We start from the raw sequence: 20693 nt of genomic DNA on the forward strand, positions 1-20693 counted from the left end.
TGGTTTTTTTTTTCAAGTTGAATAATATTTTAAATGCAGTAAAGGAGCTTGCCATTGAACAGAACCCTCTTGTGAATTTGAGAAAATGAATCATTTCCTAGTTTCTTTGTTTAAATTGGGATTTTTGTTTACACATTTCATTCACACATTCAGATTTGTGTAAAGCAAGCTACATGAGGGGTTGCTTTTTGTACAACAATTTTGTGCTTTGTAATAGCATAAATAATTTAGCTGCTTTTACTTTTTATAATTTATCAATTGGCAAACATATAGCATTGGTAAGCTGTGATGGATTACTGGATACTTAGAGGTAATTCTAATACATTTGAATACTTAATAACAACTATTTTAAAAGTTTGTTGGGGAAGAGTTTTGAAACTGTTTCTCTCAGAGGCAATTTCATGTATTAGAGAATTGGGCAGGGGAGTCAAGAGAGCTCAGATCTAGTTCTGGCTTTGTCAAATAAACTTGAGTAGGAAAGTCACTTCAACTGTTTACTTCACTTGCACAAATGAGGGGTTTCTAAACCCCTCTAAATGGTCTCTAAGATCCTTTTCATCTCTAGAGTGCCATGATTTTAAGCATAGGCAATGCTTAGGTTATAAATTATTTTAAACTTGTAAATGGATTTGTAAACATATTTTTCCCATAGGTACAATCACAAATGATTATTAGGTTCCAAAGCCAGCCTACAAAATCCCGTTTAACCAACCAATGTATTTCAAATATAGTGTATGTCTATTGCAATATAAATTACTGGTGTTGTAATACTAATATTTGGAAAAGGCAGGAAAGCAATTCACTTCTTAAAGAAGCTATTTTGTATTCACCCTGAAATTCCCTTCTTCTCTGTCAGCTTGAGGCATGTATTTACTTCTTTACTTTCCCTCAAAAAGCTAATTCTGTCTAGAATTAAGCCCCTGCTCTACTGCCTCCTCCCCACTTTTGAGTGGGGTAGAGGCAGTAGAACATTTAGATTGAATTACTCAACTACCCCTCTCACTTTATCAGCTTCCCCACTACCACTCTGACCTGGGAAAAAGTTACATGGGCTATGGGTCCAGTAGGATTCCACCCAGTTGATGTCCTGGTGAGGAAAAAGAAGAGATTCCTTGATTTTTTCCTACTGTTAGCCTCCTTACTTAATGAGGGGTAGGAAGAATCCAGGAATCTTGGTATATAGTTAGTTAATGTACCAGGTCAGGGAGGGATTAAGGGATCTCTGTTTTTATTTCATCGATGTATTCTAATTTTTAACTTTTAAAAAATTAAATTTTTATCAATATCTTTTGTTTTTATGTCATCTATATTTTTCCCTCTCCCCCCTCACAGAAAGCCATCCCTTATAATAAGTTCTCATTTACAATTATTTTCTGTGTTGTCAGAGATGGGTCAAATTTGAAATTGGTGAGAGTAGGTGGCCTGGAGCAGAGATTTTTGAATAAGAGGAATCCATGCTGGTTATATTGGCTGATAGTCCAGCCAGTTGGAGAGAGATAGAAAAGAGGATCTTAATTTCATAGATTTATACATGAAAGAGACCATATAATCCCAACTCATTTTGTTGATGAGGAGCCCATGCCCAGAGGGGCTAAATAATTTGCTTAAGGTTATACAATTGGTAAGTTTTTATATTATCAATATATTCTATCCCCTTCTCTATTGTCACGGTTAATAGAAAAGTATTTCTAATATATGTTTAATATTGACAAACTAAGCCTACTGCTATGTGAGGTACCTACTATATGGCATCCTTTTGGAAAAATGCAGTTTAACTTTTTACTTTTTTTTACCAAACCAAGTATTTTCAGCAGTTATTATGATATTGTCTAATATGCTCACAATTTAATAATAGCAAACATCAGTGGTTCAAAGAAATACAACATCAGTAAGCTGGATAGTATAATAAAATGATGTTTTTATGAAGTCTTTGGGCCAGTGAAAATATTTGACTTGTATGCTTATTAAGATTAAAGAGTTAATCTCAAAGCAGAAATATATTAAATACTAAAAAAGATAGTGGATAGAGAAAACCAAACATAGTTTAAAATCACAAAATCAAAGAATTCATAGAATTTCATGTTTGGAACAGACTTCATAGTAGCCAGCTAATCCTACTCATACCTCTAAAGGAATCTTTGCTATAAAACACCTGACAGGTGGTCATCTAGCATCTGCTTGAAGAGCCTCTCTGGGGTGGGAATCCACCTCCTCTAAAAATCAAACTCTAAAGTGGCACTTTTAGACACCTAAGCTCACTGAACCAGATTAAAATGTAACGGACAGACAATCTTCTAAGAAAAATAAAAATGCAATCCAATATACATAATGGTAATCTGTGACTTTCTTAAGTTAATATGAGGCCCACAGGGATCTATTTCTTTTTGAACTTGATACCATTGGTATACTAGATGTGTCAACACAGAGCAAATCACTTAGCCTCTTATCCTTATATGTAAATAATATATATATGTAAATAATAGTTCACACTGTTGTGAAGAACAGAGAATATAATATTTATAAAATACTTTGCAAATGTAAAATATGTGAATGTTAGAAAATACTTTGAAAAGAACAGAGGGCTCTGAATATTAGCATTCTGATTTATTTTATAATCAAGCATATCTTTAAAATGATGATAAAAGACATTGGGGAATTTCTATATGTGAGTTTTTACTTGAATTGTCTTAAGTGCTTGTGAAATAGTTTCTTGCTGAATTGATTCTTGGAGTTATGCTGCCACCACATGCATGGTAATCAGAACTACACACTTGCTTCTCAGCTGCAGGGCAGATTTGAACATCTTAAAAGACTTCATCAGGAAGAAAGAATGAAACTTGAAGACAAGAGAAGGTATTTGGAAGAAGAAATAAGTGCTTTTGCTAAAAAGAAAGCTGCATCTGAGCTACTCCAAAACCAACCTTTAAATGCATCTGGTATCGGTGTGAAGAGAGAAAAGGATCGTAAGAAGTAAGTATTCTCTGAAACCTAGACCATCAGTGCCATTACACTGAAAAGGGATGTGAGCCAGGAAAACAGATAAGTTTTCTCTGAGTCTTACCTGTGTCTGGAGGTATACCTATGATAAATTCAGACCTGCTATTACCTCTGTATAAGCTCAAACTAAAATTAGTATTATAGGCTTTAAAGGCAGTGTAAAGATATTTTTTAAAAAATATGAGATTAAAAAGGCCTTTTATTTCTAAAATAGTTTTTCTTGTCAAATTTTGCTGATATGAATGCTATGACAATTTTTATTTCAATAAGACTTCCAGACTTTAAATTCTGGTGCCACAATGCCAAACTTGTAAAAAGGCTGGTGAGCCAACATAAAGAGACAGAGAGGGCCACACTCATAAAAGAGGGTAGCCAAGAGTAACATTTGCATTATCTTGAGGGTTATGGCTATGTGTCCAAACAAAAATTAACTTATGTTCAATATAACTTTGGCATCTGCCCTTTTGAGAGTGAAGAGTCCCTTCTGCACATTGCCTCTGTTCACCTTTCTGGCTGTTACTGGAATTCAAAATAACCCCTTCTACTAGTGACTCCTTTGGGGATCTAACCTCACTTTCTTTTGGGTCAGTGGCTTGAACACTGCCAAATAATTTTCGTTATTGTTATTGTGGTAGTATCCATTACAGACCCAGCATTTTCAGAAATTAGAACTCTTTAAAACATTCCTAAAAATGTAACTTTGGTGCACAGTACCTTTTGAAAGAGGCTTTCCATACACATCAAAAGAAAAGAAACCAGGTTTTGGGGGGTTTCATGGAGATTTTTAGGTTAGACCAATCTATGGCTTTTACAGCCATCAGAGATGTTAGGAAGGAGCAGTTTCTATTTTAAAAAACGGCAAAATGAAGAACATGTGCTAACATGTGATGCCCGTTGTAATGAATATAATGCTGGTTTTTAATACCTACAATTTATTCAAGTTCTATTTCATTACATTGTTCATAAAAATGCTTAAATATTAAGATTGACAGTAGAAAGAGTTCTAGACTTGAAGTCAAGACTCAAAGTCTCAACCCTGCCACTTCATCTATCTTTGTGACCTTGGGCAAGTCACTTAATCTCTCTAGACCTTAGTTTCCTCATTTGTAAAATGAAGGTGTTGCACTAGATGACTGACATCCAGCTGTGCTACACTGAGTAGTTTAACTTTGTTACTGCTTTTCAGTAAGCTTGTCTTACAATAAAGAGGAGAAGCTTTTTCCTTTTTTTCCCCTTTTCACTATTTTTGGTTGCTTTGGGTAAATTTAATGTCAATGGAATCAGTAGTTGTAGGCTTTCTGAGAGTTACAGGGCATTGATCTTGCAAGCATTGTTTTCAAAGTTAAACGGAGTCAAACTCCTCACACTCTTATCTGAAAATTCAAAAATATTATTTTTTTCTCATTCTTATAAAAATCCAGTAATGTAGTTTTTGAAAATGCATTTCTGCGTCTTGATTTTTTTTTCTTTGCAGTATTAAACAAAAATTGGGTTTTAGCAGAGGTCATGCCAAACACATTCTAGGCAATTCTGTTTTCTGTTGTCTTTTCTTATATGCCAGTCAGCACTCTTTTTTTCCCCTCTTTCAGCTCCGGCTTTATGTGATACAGAAGTTCCAGATTTATACAGCGAAGACGATCACACAAGCAAACGTTATGTTTAGAAGTATGCTTTGATTTTCTATTCTTATTATGTAGTGGTGGGTTTTTTTTTTGTTTGTTTTTTTGCGCTGTAATTTTTTAACTAAGGACACGTTAGATGACCATAGCAACTAGCAGTTATGTAAAGATATTTTAAAATAGAAGGCCAATATATAGGCCATAAGTTACTGATATTAGTCTTTATTGCTGCTACTTTGAAATGCACTTAAGCTGTCTCCTTGTATTGCCAAATTATTGACCCTTTGCAAATTCATTGTACCAAAGATAAGACTCAATGCCTTTAAAATACAGCACTTGGTCACAGTACAAAGGCTGTATTGCATTTATATTCACATGAATATGTACAAGAATCATTCTTTAAAAAAAAAAGATATTTTGACTATTTTAACATACTAAACACCATTTAATTTTTAGAGCTTTAAAGGAATACCTGAGACTGTTTAACCATTTACTAGTTATAGATGATTGGTAAGGACTTTTTATAGCTGCGTTATCCAATTATGGAATATGATTGAAAGTTTTTCTATCTTGACTTGCCGTACTGATGAATGAGTACATGAGCAAAACTACCTAAGTTTGTCAGCCTCTCTAGTGATTGCTGCCCTGTGCATTTTTACAATATTTCCTTGTATTTCATTGATTCATACCACCAAATTATTTGAGTACTTTAAAACCCTGTCTGGTATGTTTGGGAGAAAAAAAAGTGTTAAGTACATAGAGACAGAAGTTAATGCTTAGATAGTAATTGCAAACATCTTACTATTAAAGATGCATACAAATTTTAGGTATCTCTGCCCTCTACTACATTAAATATTTGAATTCAAAGTGCCTTCGTATCATGCCCGAGAAAAACATGATGATTTCTAACCATTAGTTAACAGTAGTAATTGTTGGTTAATATTATTCTTTTTTGTATTGGAATATCTACAGTAAAACTGACACTTAACTCTTGACTAATAAATTGATATATTTGCAAAATGTGTCTAAATCACTTTAAACCTAAGTCATCAATGAGAAGCCTTTGAATGTAAGTCTTCCTGATTTATTCAGCCTGTAAGCAGCCTTTACTTCACTTTAAGGGTCTCTGTCTATTTCAAGGAGCACCTTTAACATATGCATAGCACAAAGTTTGTCCTGTTGTTATCACTTGGAATCTCTACCATCTGGTGAGGTAGATAAGATAAGGACTCTATCTGCCTTTGCCGTACTGACTCAGGTAAAGCCTCTCAATTCTTATGCCCTGGTTTTCCTAAGGTTACTTTATATGTATCCTAAGGCTTGGTCTGCTTCTCCTGTTCTTAAATGTTAACAGGCTTGTGGGTATGATAGAAACAAAGGAGAGACTTCTTTCTACAGCTGAATAAAGATTCCAGTTCTGTTGGGGCTAAAGGACACAGTTTACCTTCCTGTCTATATATGCTGTATGATATAGCTTGAACTTTACTTGTTCTCTTGATCATACTGGCAAGCCTAAATTTTCAATGTTTAAAAAGGCACAAGGACTATTTAAAAATTTAAATTCATGAAAAAATGCGTTGGGAAGTGTTTATTTTAATTGGTGAAGGAACTTTGGCTAGACTAAAGCATTCACCATATGTGTCCTTTCAATGCATCACCAAATCTCCTTAAAACTTAACTTAGTAAGACCCTATTCCAGGCTTTCAGTTACGTAATCTGAGTGTCACTTCTACTACAGGACTCAATTGAATGAAATTTTTTTTAATAGGAAGCAAGTCATGTTTAAAAACAGTTTGCATAAATTGTGCAGAGAGACTGCCTACATTTACAGCTATGTGAGAAAATGCTTCCGTGCAAAGCTTCTATCTGTTCTGGCTGGTTACCAACCTTTAGCAAAACTTGAAAGTCTCTCTTCAATTTCCAACTTGATTTTGTGAGACTCAGACTCCTCTCCTCTTTCTTTATATTATTTTCCTCCTGGTTAGTGATTTCTCTTTTTCACTATAAGTGGCCAGAGCATTCTGTTCTCTTTATCTACCTCCCTTTTTAAAATCAGGAAGGAATGCGTGTGTCATTTGAATAGGTTGGTTGAATGACTGGTTACATTGAGTTTGAATGAGTTTCAAAACAGTAGTCCAACTAGTATTTGCATTTTAAGTATTTAATGCCTTCATTTGTGAAAACACCTATCTACTGCTTAAATTAGGGATTTAGGTTATTTGTGAGCAGGTAGATTGTGAATTTTTTGAGAGGGAAGGAAGAAGGCCCAAGGGGAATGGGCTGGTAAAAGCCCGTTACTAGGGGGAATTGCTAAGAGGAACTTGTGATCACTGATTTTGCTAAGACCAGTAGGCTACAGCTCCATAACACAAGCTCACAATCACTCCCTTTCCAGAGATCCTATTCCCTTCCTCTCTTTCCCAGGTACAAATCACACTGTCCTTTCATTTTATACAACTCTTTTCCTAAGCCTCCAGATACACACTTTTTTCTGGTACATTTAATGTCTAAAATTTAATATTTTGTATCAGAACTCCCCTTTGCATGCTATACTGATATATAGCCTTATGTCTTCTATCAGATTTCTACATAATGTTAGTGGAAATGGGAAGAGTAGGGTAGGGAGGAAGGTGAATGATATTTCCTTTTTTAAGGTCGGTACGGCATTGTGTTCAGAAGTATTTATCAGTTTTTTTAGGATAAAAATAAGCCTGTATGAATGGACTGGTTGGGAGCATATTTCTGGGATGTCTTAATCCACACCTTATGTAAATGATTTAAATAGCATCCCTGAGCCTTGTGGCAGAACCATCTCTGAGCCAGCCCCCCTACTACCAGGAACATGGGTTCAGTTCCCTGCCCCCAGTACAACTTCCATCAAATTCAGGTATTTACTACATTTCAAATCTGCTACTGTTACAGTGGGAATGAGAAAACTTCTGTACCTTGGCTGATGGCCGGCCCACTGTTCTCAACCAGGATATGAATCACCCGTAAGCCTGTGGGGGAAATAACGTGGCCAGTGTCCCAATACAACTTAGACGTCCCGCAGAATGAGTTCAATGCCCCTTGGGTAGAAGTCGCTTGCCCCTGTATGTGAATCAGGGGCTTCCCCAATGATGCTTAAAAGAATGACCAGTTACTCTAGTATACAGTTCAACAAATATCTATTAAATGTAGTGGATAGAGTGGGATCGACATTTTTTTCAAGTTTGGAGATGAGTGTGTGGTAAACTAAAAATAAATAAATAAATTTAAAAAAAAGTTTGGAGATAATGGGAGAAAATGAGATAAATAGTAGATGAATAGCGGAGGGAAGACTTTTCTAAACAATTGGGGAGAACTAAGCATTTTTGTAGGCAAGTGACAAGGAATAATGGGGAGGAGATTAAAGATGCATGAAAAAGGGGGTGGTGATAGAGTCAGGAAGACTCATCCTCCTTAGTTCAAATCCAGCCTCAGACACTTACTCTGTTATCCTGGACAAGTCACTAACTCTGTTGCCTTGTTTTCCTCATCAGTAAAAGGAGCTGGAGAAAGAAATAGCAAAACGCTTTGGTATCTTTGCTGAGAAAACTCCAAATGGGGTCACAGAGTTGGATGTGAGTGAAAACAATTAAAAATTAACAAGTGTCTAGGACACAGTACTAAGCAAAGACAAAGTAAAACAGTCCTTACTCCCAGAGCTTATGGTCTCCTGGGAGCATGTCACATTTTTAGGGCATGTTGTAGTAAAAAGTGTACTGAACGTGGGAGTCACAGGACCTGAATTGGATTCCAAAGCCTGCCCTGTATGACCTGTATATTTTATAAAAAATTTATCAAACACGACGCATATGGCTCAGAAAGGTAGTTTGAGACGTAAGAGGGGTGCCAAAGGAATGTTGTCTTTCTGAAGCCAAGGGATAAGAGAACATTCAGGATGAAAGGACAGACAGGAATGTTATAGAGCAGTCAAGCAAGATGAAAACAAAAAAGTCCATTGCATGTGGCAATTCAGAGGTCTCTGGTAACCGTAGAGGGCATGAAAGCAGGTGTTAGGTCAGAAAGGGATGAAGAAAGAGTGGAGGGGTAGCTAGGTGTCACAGTGGATATAGGAATTGTCCCACAGGTCAGGAAGACCTGAGTTCAAATTTGACCTTGGACACTTACTAGCTGTGTGACCCTGGGCTTAACTCTGATTGCCTCAAAAAGAAAGAGTGAGAAAGATGTGAACAGGTATCGACATCTTTTTCAAGTTTGGAGGTGAATGGGAGAAAATGAGATAAATAGTAGATGAATAGTGGAGGGAAGACTTTTTTTAAACAATTGGGGAGAACTAAGCATTTTTGTAAGCAAGTGACAAGGAATAATGGAGAGGGAGATGAAAGGTGCATGAAGGAAGGGAGTGGTGATGGCTGGAGCAAGGTCCAGTCATCGTAGAAAGAATACACATTTGCAGTAAGAGGAACTGGATTTGAGTCCGCTTCTGATGTTTATTACCCCTTTGACATTGAGTGGCTTCTGTTGTCCATCCAAAGAAATTAGCCTTCTGTCAGTTTCGTGATGGTGAAGAATAGACTTTTCTGTTTAATTGAGGCATAGCTTTATTTGCTAAGCCATTCATGGGAGCCCTGTATTCTCGCAGGGGAAACAACATGTACTTATATAAAGTATTTACAAAATATGTGCCAGATAAATATGTACAAGATAAATTCCATAGCAATTTGTCATGGGGAAAGAAAAAGCATGAGCTAAGGGGGAGATCTGGAAAGGCTTTTTAAAAGCCTTCAAAAGGCTTTTTTTTCCCTCACCCCAAAAAGTTGGAGCTTGAACTGAGCCTTGAAGGAAATTTGAGATTCCCAGGGACAAAGGTGAGGAAGGGAGTACCTTCCTGGCATAGATGAGAGTCAGTGGAAAGGCATAAAAGATAGGTGCACTGTCACGTATGCAGAATAGTAAGAAGGTCGGTTTGACCAAAATGTAGAGTATGGAAAGGGAGTAAATATATAATAAATCTGGAAAGGCAGATTGAGGCCAGATTGCAAAGGGCTTAAAATAAGCCTACCAAGAAATGTAAATATACATATATTCTAGAAGTGAGAGAGAGTCACTGGAATTTATTGAATATGTGTAGGGAGCTGAGGGTGGGGAGACTGGTGTAGTCAGGCCTGTACTTCAAGAAAATCACTTTGGTGGCCGTGTGAAGGATGGATTAGAGAGGATAGAGCCTTAATGCAGATGGAGCAATTCTGAAGCTATTGCAATGGTACAGGCTAGAAGTGATGAGGTTATGGACAGTGATGGTAGCCGATGATGGCTATGTAATTGGAAGAGTAAGAGAAAGAACATGAGAAATGTGGAGGAATTACAAGATTAAGCAACTGCTTGTATATGTGGGATAAGGGAAAATAAGAAAGTCAGAGGTAAAGAAAATGTGACTAGAAAGATGGTAGTGCTCACAATAGAAATAGAGGAGCTCAGAGGAAGAGTGGATTTGAGAGGAAAGATAGAACATTCTCATTTAGACATGTTAAGTTTGAAATGTTTATGCGGTATGAATTTTGAAGTGTCCAATAAGGTAGTTGATTATGCAGGAATGGAGCTAAGGAAAGAGAGTGAATATATGTGTATGTGTGTGTACACATTATTACATGTATGTATGTATACACACATGTAATATTTTATCTGAAATATGAATGGATAGTTGATTATGGCAAGTTTTACAAGCATGCTACGCAAGCATCTCATTTTTCTTCCCGGAGACAAGATTTCCCATTTGAAAGTACTTTTTTTTTTTTTTTGAGGGAGGAAGGCAGGGCAATTGGGGTAAGTGACTTGCCCAAGGTCACACAGCTAGTAAGTGTCATGTCTAAGGCTGGCTTTGAACTCAGGTCCTCCTGACTCCAGGGCTGGTGCTCTACTCACTGCGCCACCTGGCTGCCCCCTGAAAGCACCTTTTTATAGTTCTTCAACATAGCGATATCTAGTCTGCCTATGTCCCTTTGCAGTAATGCCAGAATTCTAGAAGCAGCATGGGGGTTGGGGGAAGGGAGAGAATTATAGGCTTGGGATCTAGTAAGCCTTGAATCCTGATTGCACATTCTATTATTTTTGTGCTTCTAGAGCAGTGCTCTTGTTGGAGTGGGAGGTGGGAAAGAGGAAAGGGTCAGGGTAGCACAACCCCAAGGGGTATATGTGATCAATCGGTCAGTGTGGAAAGTTGAGTCACATCCCATCCTCCCAAGATAGCCAGTTCTGGGGTTTATCTCCAGTCTTTCACCCTGTGCACCTCTAATGGCAAAACATTCCCCCCACTCCACCACCTGTACCACCATCAGTTTAACTACTGTTGGGAAAATTGCCCCCTCTCTGCCCTTTTCTCATCATGATTATAGTAGGTGCTCCTACTAAGGTAGGCTCTACCCCTACTTCTTTTTTTTTTTAATTTATTTATTTAACATATTTAGTTTTCAGCATTGATTTTCACAAGAGTTTGAATTACAAATTTTCTCCCCATTTCTACCCTCCCCCCCCAACTCCAACATGATGTATATTCTGGTTGCCCTGTTCCCCATTCAGCCCTCCCTTCTGTCACCCCACTCCCCTCCCATCCCCTTTTCCCTTCCTTTCTTGTAGGGCAAGATAAATTTCTATGCCCCATTGCCTGTGTATCTTATTTTCTAGTTGCATGCAAAAACTTTTTTTTTTTTTGGAACATCTGTTTTTAAAACTTTGAGTTCCAAATTCTCTCCCCTCTTCCCTTCCCACCCACCCTCCTTATGAAGTCAAGCAATTCAACATAGGCCACATGTGTATCATTATGTATAACCCTTCCACAATACTCATGTTGTGAAAGACTAACTATATTTTGCTCCTTCCCAACCCATCCCTATTTATTGAATTTTCTCCCTTGACCCTGTCCCCTTTCCAAAGTGTTTGTTTTTGATTACCTCCACCCCCATCTCCCCTCCCCTCCATCATCCCCCCCACTTTTTTTAATCTTCTTCCCTCTTCTTTCCTGTGGGGTAAGATACCCAATTGAGTATGTATGGTATTCCTTCCTCAGGCCAAATTTGATGACAGCAAGATTCACTCATTCCCCCCTCACCTGCCCTCTCCCCTCCTCCCACAGAACTGCTTCCTCTTGCCACCTTTATGCGAGATAATCCACACCATTCTATCTCTCCCTATCTCCCTCTCTCAATATATTCCTCTCTCATCCCTTAATTTGATTTTATTTGTTTTAGATATCTTCCCTTCATCTTCAACTCACCCTGTGTCCGCTCTTTCTTTATGTGTGTATATATATATATATATATACACACACATATATACATACATGCACATTCACTTATATACATATAAACATATATATATGCATGCATATTCCTTTCAGGTACTATGATACTGAGGTCTCATGAATCATACACATCATCTTTCTATTCTACCCCTACTTCTACAACATCCCTCTCATCTTTGTCCTTTCCTGCACTCACAGACCACCGTAATAGACCCCCATAATCTCTGGCCTGCACTATTAGCAATGACTTTCTACTTGGTCTCCCTGCATCAAGTCTCTCTCCCATTTCTCCTCCATTCAACAGCCAAAATAATTTTTTTAAAGTACACATGTGGCCATTTCACCCTCTGCTCAACAAACATCAATGGCTCCCTGTTACCCTTTACAACCTGGTTCCAAAGTACCTTTCCCACCTTATTATATATTACTTCCCTCCTCGAACTCAATAATTCAGCCAAACTGGCCTTCTTGCTGGTTCTCACTAATAAGACAGCAGAACTAAAGTATCCAGATGTTAAAAGAAAACCATCCATTACACAGAACTATGCTGAGTTGAAATCAGAGAAAATTCACTTTTGCTTCTTTTTGGAGATGGTAAAAATCTACATGAAGAGAAACATGACTCCTGTTGAAAAGCTGTTCTATTTACCTACTGCAGTGACCTGTTATTTGATTGTAATGTTGTGTATTTCTCAATAAACCAACTCTCAAAAAAGCTACCTTTTTAACTAGTTCCATATGTGCAATTGATTGAATAATTATCTAATAAAGAGTTATTATATATAGATCTTCCCTACTTCCCAGAAATTAGGGATTTTTTGAAAATAATGAAATATTCAATCATATTGCTCTTAATGGTCTTTTGTATCATAAAATTATAAATAAAATTTTAAATGTTTACATCATTTCATCTTTAAAATTTTATTTTTGTGTGTGTTTCATAAAGTAAATACAGTCTATCCTCAATTTTTGTGGAGGCAATGTTCCTAGAAAATGGTGTAAAAGTAAAAAAAGTAAATGATGATACATTGAAATAGAGGTTTAGATTCCCATGACCACCAAAAAACTAATCTTTTGGTAGACACTGCTGAAAATGAACTTTCCTGCATAAAATTTTTTTTTGTAAAATTCTTTTGTAACAAAACAATTTAATTCTGATGATGCACACTGTATGCTTTTCCTGACACAGTAACCATGAAGTAACCCATAAAATGAAGTACGTAAAATTGGCAACATGCAAAACATTTTTCCTCACTAGCAATTACCTAGAATTCTGGGTTGTGGAGGGGGGGGTTGGTGCTATAATTTCAATTAAAAAAAAACACATTAATTTCAGACAATACTATACTGCTGTAAACCTCTGTGCCTTGGCCACTCTCAGAAAACAATGGGAGAGGTTGCTGAAACTTTATTTACTGCTGTTGGAAGATGCAGAGACTGGCAAGGTCTCACCATCACCTTTGATACTCTGAAAGTATAGGGAGCTCTTTACTGTGGTATAGTGAACAAGACCAGTAAAGCACCAGATAGGATACCAGCTGCTCCACAAACTTAGACACATTGTGCCTCTCATTGTTTTCTCTACTGAGCATAGCCACAGATGCGTGTGGTTGCCAATGTGAAAGTGAAAATGAGGTTACTGATAAAATCCTACGCACGCTTGAAGTCATTAAAATTAAATGCATGAATGTCAAAGGTTGACTGAATACTAGCATGATAGTTCATGCATACAATCCATATACATGAACTCAGATACTCATTTTTTTTTTACTGATATGCATAGAAAAGCAAAAATGTTTGAAGACTACTATTTCTAGAGTAAAAGAATAGTTTATCCTGGATATTAGGACTGTCAGTCATTCAATCAATCAAGAAGCATTATTAGTTGGCTATGTATAAGGCACTAGGGATACAAATGCAAAGAACAAAACCATCTCAAGTCTCAAGTATTTTACATTCTAATGGGAGAGACCACAAGTATTTAAATCTATGCCCAAATAAATATAAAGAGTCATTTTTGGGAGATGGTTAACTAGCAACTGGAGGAGAGATGATCAGGAAAGGCTTCATATAGAAGGGAGTGATTGAGTTGTGTCTTAAAGGAAGAGAGGGATTCTGTGAGGCTTAGGTGAGGAGGGAATATAACCTAGGCATAAGGCACAACCTCATCTATGAACGTGGAGTGATTAACATCTCCAGCTAAGGATGAGTGGTCCTTTTAAAGTTCTAGGACAATGAGGCCATCTTTATTCCAAAATGTCTGAGATAAAGGTACTAAGTAGTAACGTGCCAGAGAATGACATCAGCCTACTCCCCGCATATTTAGTGCTAAGGAGATCTAGCCCATAACTGTGGCATCCAGGGGGCCAAAGCCAAAAATATTAGCCAACTGATCAAAGAGCCCACCTCTGCTTTGGACTTAAGGAAAGCACTATAGGCAAGTTAACTCCCTAGGAGATGTTAGCTAAAGCCTCTGGGATGAAGGTGCAACTAGCATCCCCAGTAAAGGTAAATGTTCTGCTTGTAGAGGCTAGTTTACAGGCAATCAGTTTTGTAGTAGCATTCCCTTGGTGGCTGAGCCAAAGGCAAGTAGTGACATTGGTGGCCTTATTAAACTTGCGTGTCAAGGCCACAATCTCCATCCTGGCTTTTCCCTAATCGTACCACGGAAGGGCTCTACCAAATAAATACTCTGTCTTAGAGATGAAGTTGTGAGTCCTTCCTATGGATAGGACAGAAACATTCTGAATGGCTTGGAAAACAGCCATAGAAAGAGATGCCATACCAACTAAGGAGAAGTAACCTGTAGGCTCAAGATACACATAGTGGAGGTAACATCAGACAGAAGTGTAGGTTTGCTCAAGATGGGTTTTATTCTAAAAATAGTCATGACCCTTCTAAATCATTCCATTTTCATGGATTGTATGAGTGATATGAAGGACATGCTGAACATAAGTGGACTATTCTGGCAAACTCTCCTGTCTAGGCACAGTTTCCTGGGCAGTAGGTTTGCCACTTGGCTGCCCAAGGGGTATTACTGGGATCTAGACAGAGATTGATTGGCTGTACCATAGGAAGAGTGTACTTTAAGGGGATCAGGACATGCATTGAAACAGCTGTATCCTTCCACCAAGAGTATTTTTGAAGTCTAGAGACAAGACTACTCTTGTTAAATTACATTCCCACAACCTAATCTTTATAAAGTCAGCAAAGGGCAAGGCACAGAAAGAAAAGGTTATCCCTGATTGACTGGCTCCTTGTTTGCTGCCTACAAACACAGACTGGTCTCTTCCATTCTTAAAAAAATGCTCACTAGATCTTCTCCAAGCTCTGCCTCTGTACTTTGCCATGATGGCATGATGTACTTCAGCCTGGAAGTTCCCTCAGCTTCAATGAAGAAGGTCTCCTGATCCTGGAACATTCCTTCTGTTGTCCCCTTCCCCCATTGGTAAATACATGCCAGAATCTTCATTTTGAGGAAAGACCCAGGCCAGCCACCCTTCTTCACTCCTTGCCTGAGCAGGAAGAGGTACATACAGCCCAGCTCCCCCAGCACACCCTCCTCCCCAAAGATTTACAAAAAATACCCGACTAGATCCTGATTGAGAAACCCAAGGACAAACCCATGAATTTTTTTTTTCTAGCCTAGTTTGGTGTAGACAGATCCATAGACACTGGGGACAGGGTCTGGCCAGGAGTGTGCTCCATGAGGTGTTACAGCTTCCAGGGACTGAGAGAAGACAGGCTGTGCTCCAGGGAAGGAAGGGAAATGAGTACTATCTGGCAGCTCTGTCACTACCCAGTTCTGGGTCATAGAACCAGGGTGGACTGCAAAGGGGACTTGTACCTAGGGGTAAGGGAGAGGAGTGGTCATTGGCCCTAGCTGTGTACTGAGCAAGGAACAGGTTCAGAAGCACGAGGTAGCTGTGTGATTCTGACCTGGGAAGAGAGAAAGGACTCAATTCTAGCCTCCAGCCCAGGCTGAAGCCTGCAGTAGAATAATTAAGACAGGAAGCCTAAACCAAAGGAGAGCCTATTGTTTGGTCACCGTAGAGCTTCCCAGCTCATGGATAATAGCTTAGTCTAGAAGGAGTCTACTGAGACTTACAAACAGGAATGAGCTGACAGTCTTGCTCAGAACCAAACTACAGTCAGGACCCTGAAGAGTTTAGATCTGAAGGGCAGTCAGTGGTAATCTCTCTGGATCATATCCATTTGGGAGCACTGAAAGCTTGCAGGTACCCAACCTGAACTGTCTCTTAGATCATGGAATAACATAACACTCAACAGCCCAAGGAAATAGCAGAAGAACCCAAGAGGACAATAATTAAGCCCAGACCTAACATAAGGTTCAAAGTCAAATAGATTGGAAGCATGAACAAACAAAAAAGAATCTCACCACAAAGAGCCATTAGGATGACAGTTAAGATCAAGACATAAACCCAGAAGAGATTGACTCTATAAGCAAAGTCTCAGAGGAAAATGTAGCTTGGGAACAAGCAAGAGATAAAGCAACAGTTGTTTGGATTTTTAAGAGCTAAAAATGATTTTAAAAACAAAGTGGGAGTGGTAGAGGGGGGAAAATGGGAAAAGAAATGAAACTTATAGAAGAAAGAACTGAAAAGGGAATTAACAGCTTGGAACAAGAAATGCAAGACCATACCCAAGAAAATATCTCCCTGAAAATTAGAACTGACCAAATAGCAGCTAATGACTTCATGAGGAATCATAAAATAACAAACAAAATATCAAATATAATAAACCAAATAAAATATCAAAACAAAGTCAAAGACCAAAAAACAAAATAGAAGAAAATATAAGGAATCGCATAGCAAAAATAATTGACCTGAAAAACACATCTAAGGAGAAATTTTTAAAAGAATTGTTGGGCTCCCTAAAAGCTATGGCCAGAAAAAGGGCCTAGGTGTTATATTTTTCTTATCATCAAATCATCAATTCAAGGAGAATGTTTAGATCTCATGGAACCAGAGGGGTAAAGTAGAAATAGAATTCAATAGCTGCCTACTGAAAAAAAAAAACCCACCAAGATGAAAACTCCCAAAATAATTCAATCCTAAAGAATGCTTGAATCAAAGAACATACAGAAATAATTAATTTCATTGGAGACAATGACAACAATGAGATAACATACCAATTTTGGGGGGATGCAGCCAAAGCAGTACTTGGGGGAAATATATATATTAGAAAATATATTTTTAAATAAATGTTACTTGTTATTATAAAATATATTAGAAATTTTATAGTTTCATCAATAGAGGAGAGAAAGCAGATCAATGAATTGGGCATGCAACTAAAAACAAAAAAAATCCAGTTAAACAGCATTCTGAAAACAAGAGCTGGATGAAATTGAAAGCAAAAAACAAATAAACATTAGATTTCAAAAAAGTAATAAAATAGATGTCATTAGCTAAATTGATTTAAAGAAAACAAAATCACCAGCATCAAAAATGAAAAGAAAAATTCACAACCAATTAAGAAGAAATCAAAGAAGGTAGGAGCTATTTCACCCAATTATATTCCATTAAAACTAATAATCTAAATGAAACAGATCAAGATTTATAAAAAAGATAAATTGCCCAGATCAACAGAGCAAGACATAGAAGACTTAAGTAATGATTTGGAAAAAAAAATTGAAGATGCCATAGATGAACTCCCAAATAAACTTCAGAATCAAATGGATTTACAAGTCAATTCTATTGAACATTTAAAAAACAACTAATTACAATGTTATATAAACCATATATATTTATACATATATATGCATACATGTATATATATGCATATATATATATATACATATATATATATACACACACATATGTGAAAAATTGGGAAAGAAAGGGTCCTACTAAATTCCTTCAATGTCACAAATATGGTCTCGGAACTTGAATCGGGGAAAGTCAAAACAAATAAAAATATATTGACCAACATTCCTAATATATAAATGTAAAAATTTTAAATAAAATATTATCAAGGATACTATAGTAACATATCACAAAAATGATATACTCTTATTAATTTATTTGGCTTTGAATTTATATGGGTTTGAATCTTATCAGCTGAATTTCGCCCAGGCATGCAGGGCTGGTGCACTGTTAGGAAAACTATACACATAACAGACCATATCAATAACAAAAATAACAAAATAACATGATTATCTCAATAAATACAGAAGAAGCTTTTGACATAATGCATCTATTCCTTTAAAAAAAAAACCTAGAAAGCATAAGAATAAATGGAGCTTTCCTTAATTTCATAAGTAGCATCTATCTAAAATCAAGAACTAGCATTATCTGTAATGGAGAAAAACTAAGGAACTCATGTGTGGACATGAGCTCTATAATGCTTGTACTAACCAATCAAATGTGCTAGAGCTTCCCTTTTTCACAGGGGAACCAGACAATGGAATAACACAATGACTAGCCAATCAGGAAGACTTCTAACACGTAGGGCTGCTTGACCTATCAGTGATCCTTTGAGAAGTAAACTTTAGTTGAGCTCAGAGATGCCTGCAACTGCTGAAACCAGCCTTGTCCAGCTCAGAGAGAAAAGCAAACATCTTGACTTCTGACTTATTTAAGGGGAAACAGATATCTTGGTTCCTGACTTATTTAAAGAGCAGCAAACATCTTGCTTTCTAATTTCTTGTATTTACAGATATCTTCTCCCTAGGCCCCTTCCCTCCCCCACTTCTCACCTGACTTCCCAATTTTTTGTGTTTCTCCCTTAATACTGACTTAAATACTTATAAATACCCCATCCTTTCCCACTTCACTCTGAGCAGATGAGAACATTGTCTCAGCTTGCAGGCTTCTTCTTGGGCAAAAAAAAAATGCATTTAAGATCTTTGTAAACTGATCAGACTCTGGTAATTCCAGCTCCCCCTTTTGGACCTGGGGTTCTTCCATTTTAGCAGTTCACAGGGGTTTTTATTTTAACAAAAATCAGGAGTAAAGTTAACATAGTGCTAGAAAACTTAATATATTATTAGAAATGCTAGCTATAGCAATAAGACAAGAAGAGGAAATTGAGGGAATGAACATGGGCAGAGAAGAAACAAAATTATTACTTTTTGAAGCTGAGATGATTATTTAAAAAACCCTAGAGGGTCAACCAATTCTGCATCTGACTCTTGGCAGACCTTGCCACCATACCCCTTCATATGTTATCTATTCTTACCTCTCTCAGTTCCCTTTTATGTATTATCGTCTGCCATTAGAATGTAAATTCTTTGAGGGCAGGAACTGCCTTTATTTTTGCTTGGATTTGTAACCCCAGTCCTTAGCACAGTGTCTGCCACACAGAAAACACTTAATAGATGCTTCTTGTCTTGTTGCTGGTCAGTCAATACATATTTATTAAACACTGCTCAGGACTGAGGATACAAGAAAAGGGTCCCCTCACCCAAAAGTCCGTATTGTCAAGGAGCTCATGGTCTAATGGAGAGGATAACTTGTAAGCAACTATGTATAAACAAGGTATATACAGAATAAATTGGGGATAATTTCAGAGGTAAGGCACTAAGAGTAAGGATGACTAGGAATACTTACTAGCGAAAGGTTTGATTTTAGGTAAGTATTGAAGGAAGACAAGAGGCAGAGAGGAGGGGGAAAGCTAGAGGCATGGAAGATGACCAATGAAAATGCTCAGTCAGGTGATAAAGTTTCTTATTCAAGGAACAGCAGAGGAGGCCAATGTGACTGAATCACAGAGTATGTGGAGGGAAGAAGGTGTCAGGAAGGGCTTAAGTTAGCAAGGTTTTTAAAAGCAAACAGCATCTTGGAGGCACTAGAGAGTCACTGGGGTTTAATGCATGGGAGGAGGGTGCTATAGTCATCCCTGTGCTTTAGGAAGATCTATTTGATAGATGAGTACAGGATAGGCTAGAGGGGGGAGAACCTTGAAGCAGGGAGACCAACCAGAAGAAAGGTATTGAAATGGTGTAGGCATCATGTGTTGAAGGCCTGCATCAGGGTGGTAGCAGTGTAAGAGGAGAGTACATATACAAAAGATGTTGTGAAGGTAGAAATGACAGGACTGGCTGACTATTGAATATGAGATATGAAAAAGTTAGGAGTCAAGGATGACATCTAGGTCATGAGCCTGGGTGACTGGAAGGATGGTGGTACCCTCAACAGTAATAGGGAAGTTAGGAAGAGGGGAAAAGACAATGAGTTCAGTTTCAGAAATGTTGGGTTTAAGATGTCTATTAGACAGCCAGTTCAAAATGTCCAGTGGGCAGTTGAAAATGTGAGACAGGAGGTCAGAAAAGAGATTAGGGCTGGACAAGTAAAACTGAAAATCATCAGCATTGAAATGATAATTGATTCCATGGGAGCTGATGAAATGCACAATAGTATAGAGGAAGAAGAGAAGAGGGCCAAGACAGAACCTTTGAGGACAATTATGGTTATCAGGCATGATCTGGATGAAGATCCAGAAGAGGAAGTTGAAAAGAAGCCATCAGACTGGTGGGAGGAGAACCTGGGCCAAGAGAACAAAAACCTTGAGAGAAGAGAGTGTCAAAGAGAAGAGGATGATCAATAGTTTCAAAGGCTGCAGAGAGATCAAGAAGCATAAGGATAGAGGACAGATCATTAGATTGAACAATTAAGAGGCCATTGGTAACTTTGGAGAGAGCAGTTTCAGTTCATTGAAGACTAGAAGCCAGATAACAGAGTAAAAACAATGAGAGGAAAGGAAATGGAGATGCCTATTGTAGGTAGCCCTCTCAAGGAGTTTAGCTAATAAAAGGAGGAGAGATAGGCTAATAG

The 20693-nt window shown here is 37.6% G+C and overlaps 1 protein-coding gene across 1 annotated transcript in view; it reads left to right on the forward strand.

Moving 5' to 3' along the window:
• SEPTIN10 (septin 10) overlaps positions 1–5636 on the forward strand; it is a 69283-nt gene extending 63647 nt beyond the window's left edge. Inside the window, exons 10-11 of the mRNA XM_036756835.1 lie at positions 2783–2970; positions 4587–5636. Coding sequence (XP_036612730.1) covers positions 2783–2970; positions 4587–4602 — 204 coding nt within the window. The 3' untranslated portion in view covers positions 4603–5636. The remainder of the gene's footprint in view (positions 1–2782; positions 2971–4586) is intronic.
• Positions 5637–20693: the final 15057 nt, after the last annotated feature.

The sequence above is a fragment of the Trichosurus vulpecula genome, chromosome 4 (assembly GCF_011100635.1).
Source record: "Trichosurus vulpecula isolate mTriVul1 chromosome 4, mTriVul1.pri, whole genome shotgun sequence".
Lineage (NCBI taxonomy): Eukaryota > Metazoa > Chordata > Mammalia > Diprotodontia > Phalangeridae > Trichosurus > Trichosurus vulpecula.